This window comes from Aythya marila (assembly GCF_965140915.1).
Source record: "Aythya marila genome assembly, chromosome: 18".
Lineage (NCBI taxonomy): Eukaryota > Metazoa > Chordata > Aves > Anseriformes > Anatidae > Aythya > Aythya marila.
The window spans coordinates 8,025,865-8,050,682 of NC_139059.1; the positions used below are offsets into that span (position 1 = coordinate 8,025,865).

A 24,818-nucleotide genomic window follows, 5' to 3' on the forward strand; every position below is an offset into this window, starting at 1 on the left:
AATACATGGTGCGTATCTACAATAAAACTGAAAGCTTTCAATGTTTACATCACTTGACAGGGTGTTGGCAGTAACTTGCAGAGCAGTTCCCTGTGCAACTCATCATTATTCACAAGTTTTCTGCAGCGTGGTTATGTAAAAGTTGTCCTATTAGGGGGATTCAATTTGATGTTATGCATCGCAAAATGTAGAATTTACAAGTATTTTTTTTTTTTGTTCAACTTCTTGCTAATAGTCTCATCAAATTAGCATTCTCAAAGGATGTCCTGATACCACAGGAGGTTGCACTAGTGGTGACCACCTTTGTTAATTTTGCTTTTTTTCCTCAGGGCTTGGTTTAGCATTCAGTAGTGCCTACAGTCTGGTGCGTATCCCTGGAAATCACACAATGTTGCCAAAGGTCACTCGTGTCAGGTATATGTTTAGACAAAAGGAAGCTTAAAAACATCATGCATGGAAGAAAATACACAGTTAACATGGAAATGGTATCCAGCCAGTAGGTACTGTCTGGAATTTGCTCCTGAATGATTAATATTTTCTGAAATACAGTAATGGGAAAGTCTGTGGAAAGTGAGTCACAGCTAGTAAGGGTTTTTGTCTCACATATAAACTTTCAAAAAAAACCATATAATGCTTTGAATGTAGATAGAGAAGTAGAAACCTCAGTGTAGCATAAATATGGGCATTATGAATGAAAAATGATGGTAAAAACTCATCAGCAAACTAATCTTTGGAATGAATTTTTCTGTATTGTGTATATTATCTGACATCAGGCAGCAGAGCATGAAAAATAAATCTGCTGCTTCAAATCTATTTGACAGTGATTAGAATTTTTCACTGGGAGAAGGAAAAATAGAAATCTGTAAAAGGATAAATAACTGAGGTGCCTTTATATTTTGCTGCCCTCATTTTCAAAGAGTATGGCTGTACAAAAACATCATGAATCAAAGGCCACTGCATTTGCTTTGGAATCAGTAGATCTGTATCCTATCTCTAGTTTTGCTGTAGAAGGCTGTGATTTAGTGGTAGGCAGATAAATAAACTGCCCAGGTGTCTGTTGGGAAAAAAAAGAAAAAAAAAAAAAAAAAAGATCAGGAAACAAAGAGTCTGGCAAGTTTCTAGAATGTGCAGATGGCAGTTTTCTGACAAAGCTTGTGCAGATACCCAGTAGCAGGAGAAATAAAAGGTAGAAAGCAACTAACTAAGGTCAAAATGAGAAGGAAATAGGAGTCTGGTCCTTGTGGGAAGAGCAGAAAGAGAGTAACGCAACATGAAAAGTGATGGAAAAGTGAATTCATACAGCTTACGAAACAGATATGATACTACAAGCAGCTATAAAGGAAGTTTGTAGGTACTAGAGAGGGAAAAAAAAAAAAACAACAAAACAAAACACAACAAAACATTTTCTTAAGTCCATTAGTAATAAAAGGCAGGCCAAGGGAGCTGGTGTGATGCTCAACAGGGAGAACCATTGATGGATAGGCTCAAGAATACTTTAAGTGCCTTCTCCCTCATCTGTAAAGTGATGACTGACTTAAGACTTAAGGCTACAGTAAGTTAGAGTACTTAAGGAAATGGTTCAAATTGTCTGGAACCGATGAAATTCATAGTGGAATACACTGAGGATGGTTGGAGCAATTGGCCCCATGGCACTCTTTAAGCGTTCGAAGGCTACAAAACAGAAAATAAAACAACTGATTTTAAAAAGCAGGAAAGGAGAAACTGGGGAATTATAGATCCATCAGTGTAACCCTCTAGAACAATACTAGGAAAAAATAATCAAAACAGCTATTTGTATGTATTTAGAATTTAGTAAAGAAGTAAGAGCAGAGCCAACATGGATTTACTGAGAGCAGATTGTGTCAAAGGAGAGCAGTTCCTGTCCGAGCAGTGTGACAGGCATTGCGAAATGGGGGGGGAATATGTCATAGAAGTCAACTGTGCAAGTTTCTATTCTTCAGTATTTGCATCAGTCATTTGGCTATAAACAACAGCCCTCATTAAGTTGTTGAATGATGCCAAACTAGAGAAGACTGCAAGGCAACTGGAAGAGATTTACCATATGGAATAGTGGTGACAAAATCGTGCAATTGCTTGAATAAGAAACAAAGAAGACGGAAAGGTTCTTTATTTTGACCAGAACAAGTAGGTACAGAGATAGAATTACGTGAGGAATATGCTGCAGAAGTAGATCTGGAGGTGGTGACACGGTCATGCTGTTGGAAGGAAGATGGGCACGCTGAGGCATGCAGACGGTGCTGCTTTCCGCGAGGCACAGGTGCTGCTTATCTCTGATGAGTGCAGGTTGGGGTGCTGTGCTGTGCTGTGCTGTGCTGTGCTGTCAAAAGGAGGTGAACAATCTGGAGAGAGACCAAAGGAACACAGCAGGAATGAGGAGAGGTCTTGAGAACAAGATCTGCAAAGAGTTGAGAGAACTGGAGCTGCTAATTCTAGAGAAAACTATAGAGTTACACACACAGCAATGCCTAAATGCTGCAACAAAGAAAATGACGTGCTGTATGCCTGTGATGGATCAGATGAGAAATACTATTTCTTAATTTTCAGCAAGGAAGATGAAGGGTAGATATTAGGAAAAGCTTAAGAGTACAAAAACTATAGAACACTTTGGGAATCTGCAGTCTGTTGTTACAGGGCATCATTGCTAGGTTGGGGAAATATCACCTGGTGCGTATCAGGTCAGGGGAGAGGTCATAACCTCTCAAATCCCCTTTTTTAGTCTTCAGGAATCTATAGGGATTTCAGGTTTATCGGACACGTGCCCTGCAGAGGTGGTTGGAGATGGGGCGGGCAGGGAAGGGCAGCTGCAATGCTTTGCCCCCAGACTTGGTTGAGGGCTCTGGAGTCCTGCCTGGGGTCCTGTGTTGCCTCCCTGGGTGTCCCAGCCTGGCAAACACGGCCAACATTTATTAGATGTTGTCTATAAGCACCTCCTCCATAAGTTGAAGGAGATTTCAGAAAATTTTTACTGTATTTTTAAGAAAATTACAAGGGCCGTGGGAACGTGCTTTCTCTTCCACTTTTGACATATTTTAACTAATGAAAATTTCCATCACTTATAGTTGGTACAAAAGGAGTATAATGATCCACAACAATGTGTTGGCCTTTGAAGTTATTGACTCTCGAGCTTAGTTCCCAATTACATGTGGAAGAGTTCTCTGAATGGAAGCAAAAACAAGCAGAAGATTTCATTTTTGTGCGCCCCTAGTTTTTAAAAAGAGATTTGAACCCATCCAGCATTCAGACACTATTGCAAAGCGGGGAGCAAATGTCTTCAGAGGGAAGCCAACTATTTTCAGGAGTACTTCAGTGGAACAGTTCTGGAGCCAAGAATAGCAGCAGTGATTGTGCCGTGGTGGTGAAGTGGCAGCGATTCGGAGAGCGCAGCCAAACCTTTAAAGAGACATCGGCTGCGTACGGTCCCGCGCGAAGGGAGAAAGCTGCTGGGATGAACACCTGACAAGAATTGAGACAGCACATTTAAAACGTGCTGCGTTTGCTGTGTGATTAGTATGTATTTGGGACAGACCGGAGGAAGAGAAGGGAAATGAGGAGGGGAAGTAGTTGAGAAGAGCGTACTAGACGTACTGGAAGGTTGTGTATAAATTATCCTTGAAGATCTTTGTGTGCACCCTGATAAAAGTTCCCCGCGTGTGCTCATGCATAATTTGTGGTGCTGTGTGGGGCCCGGCAGTGCGAGGCTGTTCCCCCTTGTGCTCAGGGTGTGTTTGAGGGGTGAAGGTCTCCGGGTGGCTTTGGAGATTTCCCCCTTGCGCAGGAGGCAGAGCGAGGTGTTGTCTGGGGCAGTTGCTGCCTACGTTTATAAACAGCCAGGGCCCTGATTAATATGCTCTCCTGTTGGCTGCCTAGATCTCTTGGAGATAGAGGCAGGGAAGTAATTAAGCGTCTGGCAGCGGGCCAATACACATATGGGACTTGTTCTGAGCGCTGCGGCTCTGCCCGCTCCCCAGCGCCTGAGAGGAGGAGGAGGAGGAAGATGGCGAGGAGGAGGAGGAGGGTGGTGAGGAGGAGGAGGATGGCGAGGAGGAGGATGGCGGCGGGAGGCAGCGGCGCAGCGCCTCAGCACCACGCGCCCGCGCTTTTGGCTGACTTTCAAAACCTGAAGAAAAGCGGCCGGGGCGCTAATTGTAGCTGGGTCCCGAAGTGAAAATGTTTTGTGACAGTTGCGAGAATTTAAAGAGGAAGGAAGATCGGTTTAGTGTCAGCTGCAATTAGATAATCAAAGCTTAGAACTGCGGCTCGGCTGGTAGCTGGCCCCGCAGCCGAGCGAGGGGCCGGGAGGCTGAGCCTGCCGAGGGCACGGCCCGAGCCAGCGGCGCTGAGGCCCGGCCCGGCGCGCAGGTTGTCTGGGCGCTCGCTGCATGGAGAGATTTTCTTGGCAGCTCTACAGGATGAGGCTCACACTGTGCACAGCCGACATATTGAAGCACAGAGCCCCGGAGAACGTAGATGCAGGAGCGGGAACAGCTCTGCACACAATGTAGCGTCTCCTAGGATGGTTGGGCGGCTCCTTTCTTCAGGTATTTTATTACCCATCAGCCCTTTTTAGAGCCAAAGGGGGAGGAAAAAAAAAAAAAAAAGTAACCCTAACCCTGAGAAAATAGCATCTGCTTCTGTTAAATCAATTTATTACATAACATTTCAGAGAGAGAGCAGCAGCGCGGCGTCCTAAGCTTTTGGCTGCATTTCAGGTTTGATAAAATGGCGTCTTCACAGCGAGCTGCTTGCTAAAGATCCATTGCAGCGAGCAGAAAAATGAAACGACTCGGTGTTTGCTGCTGCTGCTTTGTCTCGAAGAGCTAGCGTTTAGTGCAGTCTCTGCTAATAATGCGAATGTTGTTTATTTTGTGCTTGTTTTCTTAATGCATTTAGAAGGTTTCAGCATCAGAGGAAATGAGCTGCATTTTGATGTCGTAGTGCAGAAAATTAAAACGGGCTAACAGGCTTTCCCACTCGTATACTTAACCGTGGCTTCGTTTTAAAATAAAGCTGTTTTATTCCATGCTTCCATCTTTTGTCTGTTTTTCCAGATTATGTATGCTTTTCAAGATTTCAGCTTCATAACACATAGGAGACTTGTAAGTTAGCTTTGTAAGTTACTTCAAATAGATGACAGTTCCTAGATTTGTCCTCAGCCTCAGACAGTGAATGCATAGAGCTGAATGTGGCAGGTAACCTTAAATGTTAGCACCACAATTGACAGATTTTCTACTTCATTATATTTCATTCTTCAGAATAGATGCCTGTGTCATTTTTTTCTTTCTTTTATAAATTTAGCCTACATTTGATCTAATGCTTCAATATTTCTGGCAATTCCTATTAAACTGAGAATTAGAAAAATTCATTTATAGTCTGTTTTAAAGATCATCTCCCGTTAACTTGAATTGAAAATTAAACTATTTATTTCAGATGAAGAAAGCAATGTGTCCTTTATTCTTGACTTCCTGCTCAGAATCACTAAACTTTGTGTGATGATTACAATCCCCAGTCGGACTGTCACAAGCCTCGGGGATTTTTTTTTCTCTCTCGCATGTCAAAGCAAAGAACAACACCGTCTGTAAGCTGTCATTTGTGCAGAGCAGAACGAGCCAATGAATCTGGTGGTTGTTATGCTGACTAAAATGAATAGAAAAATAAAACTAGTAATAGGAAGGGGGTAGTCTGTTTTGTTCATCTGATTTTAAATCAAATCTAATACATATCATATGGCTGTCATTAAAAATTTATCCCAGGCTTAGCCATTTCGCACCATCTCTATACTTTGGCTTGTAAATCAGCTGAATGTTGTATCATAGCTGAGGATGCATAATTTTACTGCACACTGTTCAAACTAATTACAGTAATGGAAGTTATGAAGGTAGAGTTACTTTTAACTTAGCTGAAAAAAATGAAAAGGAATATTATAATAAACAACGTTTTTAGAGGAGGATCAAAGTGTTTGCCTTTGTGCAGGCCAAGTGTTTTGCTTTTCAAAGAAATGCATGCATGCAACAGTTCCTCACATTTCAGTCTACTCATACTTTACATTTGTAATCTGTGTAAACATTAACCTGATTTTGCAACTAATTATTTCTATTATCAAACACGGCTAAAAACGTTTTCTATTTTTAAGAACAGCTGAATTGAAATTTGTAAAGCATGCTGGCTGCAGTGCCTACCACCAGCAATCTCCCCCCATCTTGTTATATTATTTAGGGGAAAAAAAAAAAAAAGAAAGTCATACTTATTGGTAACACTGATCTACCTGAAAAAGCTTTGCATTTCTCAGGTAGCCTGTATTCTTGCAATTTGACAGAAGTTGTGTGTTTAAAACAAATTTGAGTTGTTAATCTCAGTATAAGATTAATTTTTCATTCCTGATTGCTGGAGATTTTTTTTTTTTAATCAAGGGAACTCTATTTTGTAAAAGATGCATTATTAAGATTTTTCAAACAGAAAGTACTAATTTAAAAATCAATTTGACTTTGTGGTGTACCAGAACTACAATTTGCTGACATAAAATACCTGTGGTTCCTGTTCGTAATGCTTTGTTTAAAATCTTTCATAAGAAGGATAGAAATGCTTCTGGTAGACTGCAGTGCTTTATTTCAGATCTTTGCATGAATAAAGAGGAATTGATTCTTAAGAACCAACACTTTAATGGTTTTCCCGTTTCAGTCTTAACAGCTTATAAAATAAAATATTGGCAATTTTTATGAAGACTCGGTTTCCTAGAGAGTTGGAAGGAATTTGTGTTCAAAAGAAACCCCAAACAAACAAAAAAAAAATCCCCTAGATTTAATCATATAAAAATATTTTCCTTTCATCATTTTTTCTATTTGTGTAAAATCCTTATGGATTAAGTAGGACCTTGCTACTCTATGCTTATTTATTTTATAGAAATGAACTACTTTTAGTCTGGAGAAAATGGAAAAATATCTTTTGGGTATTTGTTTCTAGAGACAAAAGCATAAAAAAAAAATTACTTTCTTCAGGACCAGTCTGTGGTTGAAGTCTGTTATCTGCCTAGCAGTAGAGTCACAGTCTTGCAGCTGCATGTTTGTTCCGTGATTTTTATTTTTAATCTGCCCTGTTTCTTACTAGTTTTATAGCAGCAGCCTTTTGGTGTTAGAAGCAATTGTTCCAGTACCTATTCAGAGACTGTGAAGCAATTGTTTCTGAAAAGCTCTTCCTCTCTGAGGCTTGAAGTTAGTTCCAAGGAGCTCTTGCAGGTCATTTGTGTAGACGGGTTGTTAGCTATGTGGTAGCCACTGTCATGTTTTAACACACAAGAAAATCAAGGTGGAGTTTCAGACCCCAGGAGCTAAAGTGAAATACCTAATGCTGGTTACTGGAGGAGCTTTTGGGGGCAACTTCTATCCTGGATCTGCAAGAAACTACCTTTGAGTACGTTTTTCAGTTTTGTTGTTGTTGTTTTTAACTTGATAGTCCTATTGCTGTAGAGGTTATACTGGAAGGGGTTGGATTTAGGTTTTGTTTGGCTTTTGAGCACATTACTTGTGAAAGCTGCCAGCACAATACTGCTGACTCCAGATCAGGGACCGAGGAACACAGGTACACTGCTGTTAACGGGAGTACTTATTTTATGTCATCTAACAGAATTATTTTAATCCTTACCAGAGTAACCACTTTCAGATTACTCAGTTGTTATTGTTGGGGGCATAGTCTGAACCTCAGTAAAAGGAACAATGCTGTTAGAAGGAAGCAATTATTGCAAACCCTTGAAAAGCGAAGGGCGTTTGATCTGTGTGGATGCTGCTTCCTGAGCCAAACTTGGTGTTTGTGTGATGCTGTCTGGAGTGATGGGCTTAGCCAAGCTCAGGTACCTGGCCATTTGCTATATTTTAATAGGGCCATCTGTTGGTCTGTATAGTTCTTTCACATCATAATTTTGTTTGTTTGTTTGTTCGCTGGCAGCTCTTCAAAATCCCACTATCTCATATAATGAATGGTTTTGCTCCTTTGAATCTTTCACAGCTTTGTCATCTTCCTCTTCTGTTCCCACCCCTTCCCTTTACGTTCTATCACTTAAATGCTTTCGTACTTGTGCATTGCTTTAACTACCATCTTTGTTTAAAAAATAAAAGAAAAGGTTAATCAAGCAGCTGCCTTTGATTTCATCTTGTTGGTCTTTGTGTCACCTCAGTGAGTATCGAGCCATCCTGCACTGTGCTGTTGACCTTTCTCCATAAACCTGCCCTGCACACAGACTCTCGCTTGCCTTGGGCAGCAGCGCTGTTCTCCCAGGCACTCACACGTGTACCTGAGGTTTCAGCTTTGACAAGACCCTTTTATTGAAAGTATGTATTTCAAGGCACTTTTAAATCTTTTTTGACATGTCTGAAACATAGTGCTGAATCTCACCACCCACTGTGTTGAAAAAATCTCACATAACTCCTCTTATCTGATTCCTTGGTTACCTCAACTTCTTATCTTCTGGCCTTGGCTGCTGCAGCTTTTTTCCTTTGTTCATTTGTGCTCTGCTAAGAATGCTGCTTGGCTCATATTTCTGACCCTGTTGACCCATTTTAAGTCATTTCACAGGCTTCCTTTCACCTTCCATGTCTTACCTGGGATTCTGGTCTCTATTTAACACCTGTATAGCAAACCTAGATTATCAGGTAAATTTTCAACCTTCTTCCTCAGCTCTGTAACCAGTCAGTTTTGTCCAGGAGCAATGTGATGCTTTCTTCCTTTCTAGCCATCGCATGTACGGGCAGGAATCCAGGTCAGTCCAAGTGGCTGGTTCATATTCTCTGTAGGATTTGTCGTACAAATGCCAATTATTTAGCTCTTTCTGTGAAACACTAGGCTTTTCCTGGCATCGTAAGAAGACAGGTGATGAGCTAAGACTGTTTTCCCTTCCTTTCTTTATCACGCATACTTTTGTTACAATTGATTAAAAAAAAAAAAGATGCAATCTGTCCTGGTTTAGTGTGTTTTTTCTTCATCTTGATAATCTGCATGAGGCAACTGAGTAATCACTGCTCTTGCTTGCACAGCCACAGGTGAAACGTGAATAATGAGACTTTGTCAAAGAGAGAGCGCTTTTTCTATTCTTGGAACCATTTTTTCACAGTGTTGGAATACCTTTAATTGGAAGCAGTTAGAGAAGCTAATCACACCAAAATATTTGTGATTCAAATCAATGTATATTAGTCATCCACTGTTAGCAGCTTATTTGGGAGGTTTGTTATATACATCTTACTCTCAAAACAGTCATGCACTTCTTATTCAAATCTAATCTAGACTAATTGATCATAAAAATAAGTCATGTTTCTGCAGATTTACAGCAAGTAAAAATAATTGACATCTGAAATTTGTAACGTGTATGTGTATACAGTTTTCTCCCTTCTTTAGATAGCCAGTTAGGAGAACTGTTCTGCAGATGGCCTCCAGTATGTATGCCTAGGATCAGACTGAATCCCTTGCAATAAAATTCCCATCAAAAGAAACTAAAAGGAGTAATCTGTACTAAAAATCCTTTGTAGAGAGCAACTGGGATAGAAACTAAAAGCAAAAACTTGACTAAGCTTGAGTTCTTACCATGAGAATGGTTGTGTCTTTCTGTTTAACTTTGCGCCCTGGCAAGCAATTAGAGGTTTGAGAGTTTTTAAAAATTGTTTGTATTAGCACCTACATTTGATGATGTGGGAGGTGCTCTGAATAGACTGTCTTCTGAATATGTGTAATATAATGTTAGTTTTCACTGGTTTGGGGGTTGGAATTAGGGCTGTATGTGCAAGTTAAAAAGCATGTTTAAACCCCTTGTAAATCCTTTAAGAGCGAAGTTTCTTAACAAAGCTGTTATTAAGAAATGCCTATGTTCTCTGCTAAAATGTAAGTTGTAGTAATGGTGTTTAAATTTATAATTGATGCTGTATAGTGAAGATGGCTGTCAGTTTTTGTTCCTTTATTTACAGGAAGGGTTGAAAACCTAAATTAATTGTGTTGGGGGGGGGGAGGACGGGTGTGTGCGTATAATGTCTAATGGTAGACAGACATTTATTTTTATTGGATGTTCTTTGTTTCTCTGAAGAATGAAAACAGTAAAATAATGAGTCTTACAGATCTTCTATGTTTTCTCCAAATTCACTTTTTAGATTTTTCGTGTAGGCTTAGTGTATTTGCTATCTGTATTTATTGTCTATTATTTTAACTAGTATACCAAGAAGTTAAAAATATTTTTACTGCTCTGTTCTAAAATGGAATTAGCCCATTATTTTAATTGAGAATTTTGTCAGATTAAAACAAAACAAAACAAAAAAAAAAAACACTAAATATGAGCATGGTAGTTTGTAGTGGAAAAAGTTACTGTATTATATTAGAAACCGTGCTCCAAATTTTAGCATGATTTAGACTTCAGTGCAGAGCTCATCATTACTGCTAGCGATGTAAAACAGTATTTAAGAGCGTGTTTTTGTAGTACTTGAACAGTGGACTCATTTTCAACCTTATCGGATCCTTTCAGATCTCAGTCACAGTGGATTGGGAGACCATTATGAAAATTCCCACTGGGGACAGCAGCCCACTTTCAGGAGTGAAGGCAACTGCAGCTGGGATAAAGTGATAATAGACAGGACTGACAAGGAAGCGTGGCCTTCCATCACAGGAGCTGAGACTGAATCTGCCTCAGAATGTACTACAGACACTGACTCTGCCTCCAACTGTGGCTCAGAGAACAGTAGCATGGCTACAGGGAGTGCCCAAGGCAACTTCACTGGACATACAAAGAAAACTAATGGCAATAATGGCGCCAACGGAGCACTCGTCCAAAGCACTTCTAACCAGAGTGCCCTTGGAGCTGGTGGAGCAAACGGTAACGGAAACTCGGCCAGGGTGTGGGGGGTGGCTGCAGGCTCCGGCTCTGGCCTAGCTCACTGCTCTGCCAGCGGTGGGGATGGAAAGATGGACAACATGATTGGAGACGGTAGAAGTCAAAACTGCTGGGGTGCTTCCAACTCAAATGCTGGCATTAATCTTAACCTTAACCCTAATGCCAATCCAGCTGCCTGGCCTGTACTCGGACATGAAGGAACTGTGGGAGCAGGCAACCCTTCCAGTATTTGCAGTCCAGTCAGTGCCATAGGTCAGAACATGGGCAACCAGAATGGGAACCCAACAGGCACCTTAGGTGCTTGGGGAAACTTGCTGCCGCAAGAGAGCACAGAACCACAAACGTCCACTTCTCAGAATGTGTCTTTCAGCGTACAACCTCAGAACCTTAACACTGATGGACCAAATAACACTAACCCCATGAACTCTTCACCAAACCCTATCAATGCAATGCAGACAAATGGACTGCCGAACTGGGGGATGGCTGTTGGTATGGGGGCCATCATCCCGCCCCACCTGCAAGGCCTTCCTGGTGCTAATGGAACATCAGTTTCTCAAGTCAGTGGGGGCAGTGGTGAAGGAATGGGCAGTTCAGTATGGGGGATGTCCCCCAGTAATCCTGCCACAGGAAACAGCAATTCTGGGTTCAGTCAGGGGAATGGAGACACTGTGAACTCAGCATTAAGTGCTAAACAAAATGGATCCAGCAGTGCTGTGCAAAAGGAAGGAAACGGAGCGAGTGCGTGGGATTCGGGGCCTCCTTCTGGCCCTGGGGTACTAGCGTGGGGCAGGGGCGGTGGCAACAGCGGTGTTGGTAGCATGCATTCTGGAGCTTGGGGCCACCCCAACCGTAACACCAGTAACAGTGTAAACGGTGAGTGGGGCAAGCCCCCAAACCAGCATTCCAATAGTGACATCAATGGGAAAGGATCAACGGGGTGGGATGGCTCAAGTGTTACCAGTCCGAATCCTGCCATGCAGCAGGGCAATGAACAAATGAACTCCTGGGCCAAAGCTGCAGCATCTGGCACCACAGCTAGCGAAGGAAGTAACGATAGCAGTGGAAGTCAAAATGAAGGCAGTACTGGGAGGGAGGGGGCTGGAGAAGGCAGGAGGAGAGATAAAGGGATGATAGACCAAGGGCAAGTTCAGTTGCCAAGAAATGACCTTGACCCCAGGGTCCTGTCCAATACAGGGTGGGGACAGACCCCTGTAAAGCAAAACACTGCCTGGGAATTTGAAGAGTCCCCAAGGTCTGAACGAAAGAATGACAATGGAACGGAGGCCTGGGGTTGTGCAGCTACTCAATCTTCAAACTCAGGGGGGAAGAACGATGGGTCCATCATGAACAGTACAAATACCTCTTCAGTATCTGGGTGGGTCAACTCTCCACCTGCAGCTGTTCCAACAAATACAGGTTGGGGAGACAATAACAACAAAGCACCAAATGGCCCAGGGGGATGGGGAGAGTCAGCAAGCTCTACTACTGTTAATAATGCTGCTGCTGCCAAAAGCGGCCACGCTTGGAGTGGGACCGCAAATCAGGAGGACAAATCACCTACCTGGGGTGAACCTCAGAAACCCAAAACTCAAAACTGGGGAGATGGACAGAAATCAAATCCAAGCTGGACTTCAGGAGGTGGAGATTGGACAGATTCGTCATCTGTTCCTGGACACTTGGGTGATGGGAAGAAGAATGGATCTGGATGGGACTCTGACAATAGGTCAGGGTCTGGTTGGAATGATTCCACGAGGTCTGGGACCAGTGGGTGGGGAAATGGCACAAACAGCAAGGCAAATACAGGTACAAGTTGGGGGGAATCGTTAAAGCCAGGCCCCCAACAAAATTGGGCTAACAAACCCCAGGACAACAATGTGAGTAACTGGGGAGGAGCTGCTTCTGTAAAACAGACGGGGTCGGGGTGGGTTGGTGGGCCGGTGCCAGCCAAACAAAAAGAGAACTGTGAGGCAACTGGCTGGGAAGAGCCATCCCCACCATCCATTCGCCGCAAGATGGAAATCGATGATGGTACCTCAGCTTGGGGCGACCCAAATTACAACAACAACAAGACTGTAAACATGTGGGATAGAAATAATCCTATAATTCAGAGCAGTACCACAACCAATACCACCACCACTAGCACCATTATCAACACAAACATGGTTGAACCTCAGCCATCGCACCAGTCAAGTGCCCAGCCGAACCGGTCCCCGCTGCTTGGTCCAGGTATGAAAATAGTTTTATAAGCTACGTTATACCAGTTCCATTATTGCTGAATGCTGTCTAGCCTGATCACTCTGTAATTGTGCATTAGAGAGAGAAACCCTGTATTTGTGTCATAGCATAAATGCATTCATTTACTCTGAGGCAGTGTTAACAGTTAACAATGCTGTTACCTTAAGTTCAAATACCTTATTTTTAATTCTTTATATAGACATGATACAGGCAAGGGATTTTCTGTTTCTCTAAATTTCTGTTGCTTTTAATGATCTTTTTGCCAGTGCTGCAGTGGTGTATGTGAGAATAACTGAAATGTGCTTGCAGCAGGTCCCAATGAGCAAATCTGGAAAACTGCGTATCTAAGTGAAACCAGTTGACTGTACCTTTTTGCAATCGAAAATGTTTTAAAAGTAGGACCAGAAAGGAATTTGGCTGGCTGCACAATGAGCGTAAGAAAAGCTTTAAACAATATCTGGTCAATAAAGCTCTGCAACCTGAGCTTGTTGATCCATATTTATTTTGTCAGGTGTTCCATGGTTAGTTAGCACCTTCTTTTAATTCAGCCATTTGAGAGCTCCGTGTCTTTTTGCTAACCTCTCTTCTCTTGTCTTCTGTTACTATTAGTCAGTCTTTGTTCTTGTTTAGACACTAAGCATCTATTTCTTTTCTACCAACCATATCTCTTGGCAGCAGATGTTTTTTAACAGTTGTATGAATCCAGGCTGATGCTGTTTCTCTGTCTTCTGTTTGTTGTCTTTTATGAAGAAACAGTTCTCTTCCGTACTTCAGGTCTCAAGCATGGAGAGTATCCTGGATTTTTATGATGTTCTCATAAAGCTGGATTGGTTAAAGATGTTAACATTCAGGGTGGCTGGGAAGAATTAGTCTACCTTTAGCTCTGTTCCAAAGACAAGGTTTTTGAGCATCCGAAGAGTATAAGAATTTTTCTAATCAAAACCAAGGTACTTGTAGACAAGCAGCAAGGAATGAAAATTGGGGGGGGAAGAGAAAAAAAGTGTTTAGGAGGGAGGTATTTAAATAAATGTCACTAGAAGCCCTGTTCTATTTCACGACCACAGACTTCTCAAAAGAAACCTAATCTTGCAGTGCTCTTAAAAATTCTTCATCTGATTTTGTGTCCAAGTTTTTGTTTCGTCTTGGTCGTGGCTAAATATTGACTTTTTAACTGTGCTTTTCTCCAAGTGGGATTTGTTCCACTTCTCTTATTTCCATCGTTTTTCTTTGATGTTTTGAAATAATTCAAACTTACTGTAATGTCTGTATAAAAATAGTCTTGCGTTCCTTTCTCTGGTCAAATATTTTAATAGTTGAGGGTATCTATTTTTATAAAATAAAGTGTGCTCCAGATAGAGAAATCTTTAAAGAGATTTGTACACAGCCAGTCTAACGTAGTTATTTTATAATTTGCTTGTTTTCAATTTACATCATCCGTATTTAAACCTTCACCCATGAAACCGACAACACAAATTTCTGAATTTTAGTAGAGGAGTCTTTTTTTTAGTGTTTTTGTTTGTTTTCTTTTTTCCCCCCAGTAAGCTGACTTTTGGATAATTACATATGTTTTTAAAACTGTTCGTGTACAGTGATGTGTCATTAATGCTATTCAAATAATTAACACCTTGCAGAGGAAAATTCTCTGTTCTGAGTCCTTCAGATTGTGAAAATGGAATTTCAAAACTGGTGTTAATCTTCAGGGGTTACCTCTGGAGACTAGATGGTAGCAAAGGAAGGATTTCTTTGAAGTAATATGTTTATGCAGTCAGAGAACAGCTTATTTATTTGAAGTGATCCACTCGAGATAGCACACGGCTAGGTTAAAATGACATTATTGTGCATCTTGCAAACATTTCCATTACAAATATCCTAAGGTATTAAACCAAAACAACTCGCAGAATGTACTGAAGATTGTATGCAAGAGAGAGGATAAATTTAAGTGAGGACAATTCAAAATACAGTTCAGATATTCTTAAAAGTTATCAAAGGCATAAGTTGTCCTTTGCATATTTTTGCCTACATACGGTGGTGTGTGTGTGCATGGATATAAGAGCCCCACGTGGAAATGTTTTGAAGGTCTATCACCGAATCTGCAAATGAGCAGAAGCTAGGTACTGCCCTCTGTGCCTTTGTGTGCTATGACCAGCTTTACTTCTGGCTGTGCCTGAGAGGAGCTACTCTTCTGCTTATTTCCCACACAGAAAGCAAAAAAGAGTGCAATTTAAAATGACCCTATTTGCTTCCCAGAGTGAGAAGACCAATTTTTAACACTGCATATAGCACGTAGCAGCTTTTGAGCACTATACTATAGATGTGTGTTGAAATTACACAGACCTACAACACCTGCAAATTATAGAATTATCTATGACATTAAAAAAAACAACAACAAACCACCACACACACACAAAAGCAAGTAATGAATGGCTTTCCTACATCATGAGCAGACATGGTCTTACAGTCTGTTGTCGCACCATTTAACCTAATTTTTTCATACCTCAATTTCCTGTCCCATGGGACAGGGAATATGCATTTCCAGCCTCTGCCGTAGGGGAAACTAGAGTCTTGAAGCCAGGAGTCTTCTGTAAAACAAAGCCAAATTTTATCCAATAGCAATTCTTTTCCGTGCACAGTATTTCTGTGTAAAACCTGATTGTATAATTAAAGGCCATGCCATAGGGCACAGATAAGTGCTCATATAAAATCTTCCAGCACTTGAACTTAGCAGTTAACATTGGCATTTCATCATCTACGAGGCTCCTGACATGCTTTGCCAATCATTTTTATCATTTACTGTTATTCAGGGAATTAGGGGTGCTGAATTCTGTTCTGTATTGCTGCAGAAGCCTGTTGGATAGCTGTAAGATGGCACAGTCACACATACCGAAAGCAAAGTGGATTTTAATTTCACTGCACAGCTCTAGTGAATGGTTCTCCAAGCAGCAGCAGTGCCTTTAGAATTGTGCATTTATACTATGTTAGTTTAGAAATGGGGGCCAAGTCACAGTCTTGTTATTCACATTGTCGCCCATCCTCAGAAGTTCTCAGAATTCTTTGAGTGCAGAACTTAAAAGCTATTGATGGGAAGCAGATGTTGGTACACACTTGATGAAATGCGTAATGCTCTGAGGAGTTTCTATTGTAAATAAAAACACACAAAAAAGGGGTGGATAATGTGATGAATATACTCCTTTCTGGTTTGGGGAGCTTCCTCCCAAGCCACTGATGAGTTATTTAGAAAGACGAGCAGAAGTGACAAAAAGTTCTGCAAATGGGGATGAGTGAACAAAGGGAGATTTTTGGATCCCAAACACCAACAGCTCTTTCCTCCAAATGCTAAGAAGTGGGCTTGATGCATTCCTGTTAGATAGAGGAGAGGTACCAGATAGGTGGAGACTGGCAGGGTTCCAACAGATGGTCTTCCATCCGTGAAACGAAGCCAGCAGAAGGAAATATGGTCTTCCTTGTGGAGATTGTATGTCAAAAATTAAGGTCTTTGTGGTTCCTAGAGAGCGAGCAGCTCCACCTTTAAAATCCAAACAAAGTATAAATTATTTTCTCCGTTTCTTTTATAATCTTGTGCCATTGTGTCAGTAGCAACTTCAGTGCCACTCTTAACATGTGATATACACAAAACAGAAAATAGGATGCATTTTTTTTTTTTACTTTGCACTTTCATCACAGTGGACATGAAACCAGATCAGCTTTGAGCTCCTTTAGGCTGCTCATGTGAAAACCTAAAATCCTGTGGTGTGCACTCAGCCTTCCAACAATTAAGTACTGGGGGACAGCTAGGTGATCCTGAGAAACCTGTCCTCTGCTCTCACGCAGGGATGATCTCGTTGCTGACAGCCAAATAAGAGCTTCCCTAATGCTGAGTAATGCAAGAAAGCATTGAGCTCCACTGCCTGAACTGGAATACCTGTTAGGAAAGTAGGACGTGAAAGGTTGAGGGTTACAGGTGACTATTAAAAACATCTGTAACCTTTCCTTACACACGTACGTGTATGAATGAATACACTGCTAGAGCTAATTTATTTTCTTTTATAAGTAGACTAATGAGTGACTATTTAGTAAACAGTTTCATTTTTCTGTCTGTTATCTTCCTTTTTCATCTGCATAAGGTTCTGATATTTTGGTTTGCCTTTATTGTAGTCGTACGCTGGTATTTATCACAGACCAAACAACCTCAAGAAAAACAAATTCTGTCATCCAAATGGCTATAGGGTTATTTTGAGGGAAAACAACTGCATCCTGCCATAACTTAGTTAACATTTCACTTTCCCTTGAGGATTTCCTTTTGGCAGAGGCCCAATGTTAATTATGTTTTTATTTCTATAAAACAAAACTCTGCCAATGTGGCCATATTTATTACTCACTGCGATCTCTTTGTTTCTTGCAGTTCTAACAGTTTTAAAAGTTCCGTATTAAAGCCTCGCTTTCTTGCCAAGGTAGCTGTTAGCAGAGCTTATCCTGCTGCAAAACAACATTCATGCGGATCTGTTTGTTGCTTTTTTTCATGTGGTTTTTGGTGGTGGTGGATTTTTTTTTTTTAAAGCATGAGGCTTTTTCTTAAGAAAGCCTTACATGCATCTTATTTTCATAAAGAAAATTGTGAGAATTTTTGAAAATTTGAAGACTGGCTCAGATTTGAGACCATCACGAAGGTGTCTTCCTTCCAAACAGCTGTGTAAAGGAGCTTGAAAGTAGCTTTCTGTGCTCGTTCAGCCCACTACGATGCCATTTGCAATCTGCTCGTGTTGGGTAATGTGGAGCGTTGGAAAGCTTCGTGCTCCTGGAGGCAAGCTGCTTGGACTGCAGATTCTTTGAACTAATATTCCACCCATGTCTGTTTCGAATATGAGGCACACTAGGTTGTTGTAAAAATCAAGGAAAAACCTCATTTAAAAGAAGGTAGGCTTCTGGACGATAATAAATATGAATTATTATATTACATAAATATATTATTTTCTCTTACCTGTAGAATTTTGCATCATCCATTTCAAAACATATCAACCTTTTAAAGCTTTTAAAATAAAGCCACGTAGAGACATAAAAAGGTAGCATAAAGATAATAACAAAGTGAGTACCTACCTTGGAGGGAAAAACAGCTCCATAAATGGTAGCTACTCGGGCATTTATGTAGAGGCTAATTTTTGTTGTGCACAACCTAGCTCTCTAGCACCATTCAGGTTTTATTTACTGATTTCCTTCGCTTAATACGATGTATTAAGACAAATCTGAAAACTTTTGTTTAATACATTTAGCTTGTTTATGTGTACCTGCAAGCGTTATCTTTTAGTAAAGGCTAGTTCCCTCATTATTTGTAATCCCATCTTATTTACTGCTCAGCGCACTTAAAGCACTTAACTCAAAATAACTTGGACGTTGCACGTCTGTGATCTCTTTAATCAATGTTGTTGGATTTCTAGTAAAGAGCATCAGAAGGACCGGTTCTTTTGAATTTTTTAGTTTAAAACCTAGTACGCTTTGCCTTTTCCATTTATGAATTTTGTTTTAAGGTTGACTTCTTGAATTGAATTGCTTAAAGTATTACCAGTATGTTTTGCAGGGACTCAGGGGAATATTAGTGTTCTGCAGCCTCTGCATGTTGTACTCCAGTTGGTGCTCCAGAAATGTTTTGGGTTTTGGTTCATGTGCCTGCGGTTACTTGTTTTCAGATGTCAACATGATTGAATCCATGCAGTTACAAGGTTGGCTCCTGAGTACTAAGGCAAAAAATCAGATAAAAAAATCCTTAAATTAATTTGACATAAAGATGCAAGCAGTAAGCTTGAACAAGTGTGTTAGGTGAAACACCAAGGGAAGTATTCAGGTTAAGTAGTGGTTCACCTACATGCACACACGTTTGGGTGCTTATCTTTTGTACACATTTTAAAATGAACCAGAAGTTTCAGCAGGGCTAATACAGCTTAGAACAGAACACAGCATTTCTGCTTTAAATGAAAACCTGCTTAATAAAACAGTGAATTTGGGGTTTGGTCAGGAATATGTTTTAAAACACGATGAATCTCGCTGGTAGCAAAGGAGCTTTATTAAGCTACGTGTTCCTGAGCATGTAGGCTTTGTTTGGGTATGGTTTATGTCATGTACACTTTTATCATTAGATGAGAGAACTTTAGTTGCTTTAAGAAGTGGAGCCTAAAATAAATAATGCAATACAGTAACGCTGCAGTGGTGAACAAGTATGAGTCCACAATTTGAAAGGATTTTTTTTTCCACTGCTAGTCACTATTCAAATTGTTTTTGGAGGTATATTTTGCCTGCAGTTTCTAGTAACAAAATTTCTGTTGAAATTGGTAAATTGTGCAAAGACTTGTAGCAAGCCTGCTCAATCTGTTGCTTAATGAAACATTATTGCTTAGACAGTTTAATCTATTTCAGGATACTCTTAAGCTCTTCTGTGGTGACTTCCTTGCATTGTATACCTTCTTTAGTTATTAGCTGGTATAGAAAATCTTACGTTTCTTCTCTTTGAAGCTTTCTGGAATATTTTTACAGATAGCACTGGGGAGCAAAAAAAAAGAATAATGCTGCAGCAAAGTAGGCATCTAGCCCTTAAGTTATGAAATCTGTTTAAAAAAAAAAAAAGTAATGATACTCTTTTTTTGAGTAGCAGTAAAACCAGTTTTCCTTCTTAAGCTGATCTGTTTCCATTTTGTGAGCCAGAAGTTACAGATCTGGCAGGGCCATCGTTTACTGGAAAAAAATACTTAATAATACTTAATAATACTCATCTCCAATGAAGAGAAGGCACCTTTCTTGAATTGGCAGCCTAGTGATAGTGGACATTTTAAGCAGACAGCATAATACTGAATTCTGCAATACTTTGAGATCTGTGTTGTCATGTAATATGATGTGTTTTTTGTAGTAATTGTAGAAAAATAGGTTTATATTGGATAGATGTAAAAGCTTTGTTTTCTTGCCTGCTATGTATCTGGCACTCTCGCATGTTTTCAAAAAGTACCTTGAAATCCATCTGTGATCCAAATCTGACCTTCTGGAAAATTCGATGAAGCAAATAGTCCTCTGTGAGAGTCAGAAGCTGCTCTTCTGTACGTTAGATATTGTTTTGGGGAGAAAGAACTGAAAACGCTTTTCTCAAGTGCTGATATTCAACAAAACTTCTGAATTCTTATGTACAACAGGAAAAAAGAAAAAGAAAAAAACTTCAGGAAAAAAAAGACTTTTTGTAAGAGGTAATGGGCATTTAAAATTCAAGTTACGCTTTTGTTGTGTTGGTCTGTGTTGCTCTTTGGGACTCTGAAGCTATGTGGCAGCTCCTGGCACATTTAACTGTAGTGCTAAAATGGGTGTGATGCGGATTTAAGTGCATTACGTTCAAGCCAGACTAAGGCTGTTCCTGTAGAGTAGCTTACATCTTTCGATGAGCTGAAGTAATACTCTGCAGGAAAACAGTGACTTCTACGTGCCATTCCTCATGATTTGACTGTGGGTTCTAATTGCATTTTTGCTAGTTCTCCCATTAAAACCGTATTGGTTATAACCTAAAGCTTCAGTGACAAAGGGGCAGGGAGTGAACACAATCAAACACAAGCTGTAATAAAAGCTTTAAGGAATGTTAACACACGTAATCTGCACTGAAAGTGGTGTATCATCTTGTGCACAGGGCATGAGAAAAGAGATTCGATAATTTGACAGTAGTTAAAACAACTTAAAATGCTACATTGACAAAGGCCCAACTCAAATCTGGGTCTTGGTCTTGTGAGTGCTTCCACTGCTGTGTTCCCCGAGCCCTGCTTGGTCTGCTCCGAGAAGAGCCGTGGGAAGCAGCTGCTTGGTGTGGGCTGCATCTGGGCCTCACCTGGCTGCCCCGGCTGTGCTCAGAAATATTCTTTCCATCTTGACAACTTGACATTACTATTAAATTAAGAAAAAGACTTTTGAGTCTAAATCAAAGGCTTTTTTAAATATGCTTAATTAGAGTCACTGTGCCTGCTTACTGGTTCATGCTCTTTCCAGATAAAGACTTTTAATAAAATGTCTGTCTTTGAAATTATTGACGAAAGAAGCCTTTCCTCTCATCGCTCTTCTTCCCTCCTTCCCCTCGCTTCAGCAGGCTGGGGAGAAATGCCTAACGTCCACACAAAGACCGAAGCTTCTTGGGGAGAGCCGTCATCCCCTTCTGCTGCAGTTGATAATGGCACTTCAGCGTGGGGGAAGCCCCCCAGCAGTGGTACAGGGTGGGGAGATAATCCTGCCGAGTCGGCAGGGACATACGGAAGAACAAATGCTCCAGCTGCTGCCCCAGCACTGTGCAAACCAGGTACGTGCACGGACATCACTGTCTGAAGGGGCTGGGGAAAAAGGGCAAAAAGCGTGTTTGCTTCTGCCGGTGTCTTTAAACAGGACTGCTTCTGATTTTTCTGTGCAGCTAAATCAGGGACTTCCTAAATTTTCAAAACTCCAATTAGCTCTCAAAATTTCTGACGTTCCAAATTCATTTAAAATAATGAATTTGATGCATTGGTCCCGTAAATATAAAGGTGTTATGAAAGCCAAAACTTCTGCTTTGGCTGTGATAACCTTTTAATTTTATTCCTACTAAATAGCAGATACAGTCAGAGGTCCCAGAAAACCTAAAAAGAGGACTGATAGGTCTCAGAATGAATAATCTTTGCTTTAAACAGAGTAAACAGAAAAAAAACAGATTGAGCTGACGCAACTTCATCATTTAATGTAAAGTGTTCCTTGCAGCCTGCTTGCTCCTTTCAGATCCCATTCTTCTGAGATGTGAATGAATTTCTGACCGTTAGTAACCTTGTAATTTGGTTTTGTTCACTGGAAGAATGTGGTAGCCAAAATGGTGAGATTCATTGAAAGCAAAATTGCACATTACAAGTGTGTGGTCATACTTTTGGTTCTCCGTTCCTAGGAGACTGGAATGATCACAGCTCTTACTTGTTCAGGAAAAAGTAAGACTTGCCATTGCTAGACTTTTTCTATTATAGCAGTATTTAGAGCACTTTTCTTTTTTTGCTAGCTTCAAAGGAAGAGTTCTTATCATTTAATGCCAATTAAGCTATTTGATGAACCTCTATATATCTCTTGAAAATACTTAAATGCTGGCATACAGGATATGGTATAAAAGGATATTTCTGTAAGATTTGCATAAAATTAAATCTGATTTTCTTCTCCCTCTTTCCCTCCAGCTTCAAAATCTATGCAAGAAGGCTGGGGCAGTGGTGGGGATGAAGTGAATCTCAGTACTAGTCAGTGGGAAGATGAAGAAGGAGATATGTGGAATAATACTGCTTCACAAGAGAGCAGCTCCTCCTGTAACTCCTGGGGGAATGCCCCAAAGAAAGGACTTCAAAAGGTAAGACAAAAATAAAAATAATCTCTAGGAACGAGTGGAATTACAGTGCAACATTTCTAGAATCAGTTTTCACACATTTTCTCATGCGTTACACCTGGCATTAGACACCAGAACACAAAAAGAGCTTGGTACTTCAGTGGTTTGAGTATAACTTACCTTGTCTACAGGAGCAAGGGAAGGATACTTGACTTCCAGTGTGTCTGATGCTTCAGGAGTTCTTGTTCTTGTTGTCTTTGTTTTTTTGTAAGTTTTATAAGCATTCATGGATTCTGAAGAAGTGATAGCACATTAACAGAAAGAAGTGTTGAGTGGGTCTTTAGACACTTTCTGTGGTGGTAGAAAAGCAAATGGTAGTTTGTGATGAAGTGATCCAGCAAAGATATCTATTTCCTATTTGGAGAAACAAACAGATAATTTTTAAGGTATGTACTGGTGTGAGAAAGAAGCAATTTTGTAGTGACTTCATGCTTAACCAAGAACATACACAATTATGTTAGGAAGTTTTGCATTGCACAGTCATTATTTCAGGACAAGGCCAGCCTACAATTTAAAAGGAATTTGGAACACATACGGTTAATCAGTTTGTTATTCCATTAGCCAACATAGGCCAGTGATTCAATCAAAGATATAGTGTTGTGGTATTTCAGATTTTCGTATTTCATTGTGGTTTTCTGCGAAAGATTAAAATCAAATACTTAAAATGAAAGGTGGCTTTATTTCAGTGGTCAGCAAATCACATCATAAACAGTACACTGAACATCTATTCAGCTGAGATAAAGTTTGAATGATATGTAGAGTAAGAGACTCATAGTTACGTTGTTTGTAGTTTCTTGAATACTTTTTAAATAAATGTATTAATATATCATTTAAAAACATATTAATGTGGAAAACTGATCACATTTGATGTACATCTCACCAGTATGGATATGGGAAGCAGATCATTAATGGAATCTCTCGCTTGTTTACCAAGGGCATGAAGACATCTAGCAAGCAAGATGAGGCCTGGATCATGAACCGCCTGATAAAACAGCTCACAGACATGGGCTTCCCTGTGAGTAGTGGTTATAGTTCAGTGTACCTGTGGCTTAGCCTTTGTAGCTTTTACTTGTCCTGTCTTTCACTGTCTCAGACTGTAACTACAAAAAGATACTCAGTGTTCTTCAGACTGGGAAGTAGTTCTGTTACCTAGAATTAGAAATTTACTCCAATTTCAGAAATCTATCATAAGCTGTATCATAAGAGTGCTCTCCGAGATTGCTTGGTGACATTTATAGAACTTGTGAAGTTCAGAGTTTTATAACAGGTGTTATTTGAACTTCAGTAGTAATTCCACTTCTGTTCTTCACTCCTTATTAAATTGATGACATTAGAGTATTGCTGCTTTTTTATTTTTTTTTAAGAGAGACACATAATAATAATATTTAAGTTGCCACTAGAAAACGGGAAGAAATTTGAACAGCTGAAGAGTGTGGCTTGACCTTGTAGAAATGGTACTTACTTGACAAACTGAAGCTAAATTGCCGTGGGAATTGGTAAAAGCCAAAGAAAAAAAAAAAAAGTGTGCAGGCGTTGTGTGTGCCACTGAGTAAATACTGAATCCAGTACTTTGAGATGTATCTGTTTTCTCAGTTTTCATTGAAATTATAGAAGCATGATTACTTTTTATCTTAACATTATCCCTGTTTTTGACAGAGAGAGCCAGCGGAAGAGGCCTTGAAGAGCAACAATATGAATCTCGATCAGGCCATGAGTAAGTGTCTGTGTAAATAATTTTTTTCCTCGAAAGCAACAAAACAAAAGCTCATGATTCTGAGAGTTTGCTCTTATCCAGTTCAAATGGATAACATTACTTTTCTAAAGATGTTTTTGCTTTTGTAAGCAAGACACACTTTTGTGAACTTTTGTTGGCAAATTCACTCTCTTTGTGTCACCTTATTCAATCCGTTTCCCCTTTCTATGAAGGTGCTCTGCTGGAAAAGAAGGTGGAAATGGACAAGCGTGGAATGGGAGTGACCGACTATAATGGAATGGTCACCAAACCCCTTGGCTGCCGCCCACCACCAATCTCCAAAGAGTCTTCCATGGACCGCCCCACCTTCCTTGACAAGGTAAGTTCAGAAATGTGAATGTGGTTTGCTGGTTAAAACCATACACTGTAGTAATAATGATGATTACCACAGTCTGTTTATAAAGCTCTAGAGAGAGATGTGATATGTAATGACATATTTCTATATTCTTTTTCTTCTCTCTTTCAATTTGGTGTGAATTGAGTCCTTGTGGAAAGAACAATGATTTGATTTCCACAGAGAAACAAATAATTGTTATCCCAAGAGTTACACTTAAAAATAA

General features: G+C 40.2%; 1 protein-coding gene across 9 annotated transcripts in view; it reads left to right on the top strand.

The window, feature by feature from the left end:
• TNRC6C (trinucleotide repeat containing adaptor 6C) overlaps nt 1–24,818 on the top strand; it is a 244,675-nt gene that overhangs the window by 195,100 nt on the left and 24,757 nt on the right. For 4 of the 9 annotated variants that reach the window (XM_082774728.1, XM_082774732.1, XM_082774733.1 and 1 more), the window contains 7 exons: nt 10,511–13,102; nt 20,278–20,328; nt 21,207–21,416; nt 22,303–22,469; nt 23,440–23,520; nt 24,162–24,219; nt 24,432–24,577. In XM_082774728.1, coding sequence (XP_082630854.1) covers nt 10,511–13,102; nt 20,278–20,328; nt 21,207–21,416; nt 22,303–22,469; nt 23,440–23,520; nt 24,162–24,219; nt 24,432–24,577 — 3,305 coding nt within the window. Of the gene's footprint in view, nt 1–4,302; nt 4,560–10,510; nt 13,103–20,277; nt 20,329–21,206; nt 21,417–22,302; nt 22,470–23,439; nt 23,521–24,161; nt 24,220–24,431; nt 24,578–24,818 lie in introns of those variants that run through there. The other 5 variants (XM_082774730.1, XM_082774735.1, XM_082774736.1 and 2 more) reach the window with 4 other exon arrangements.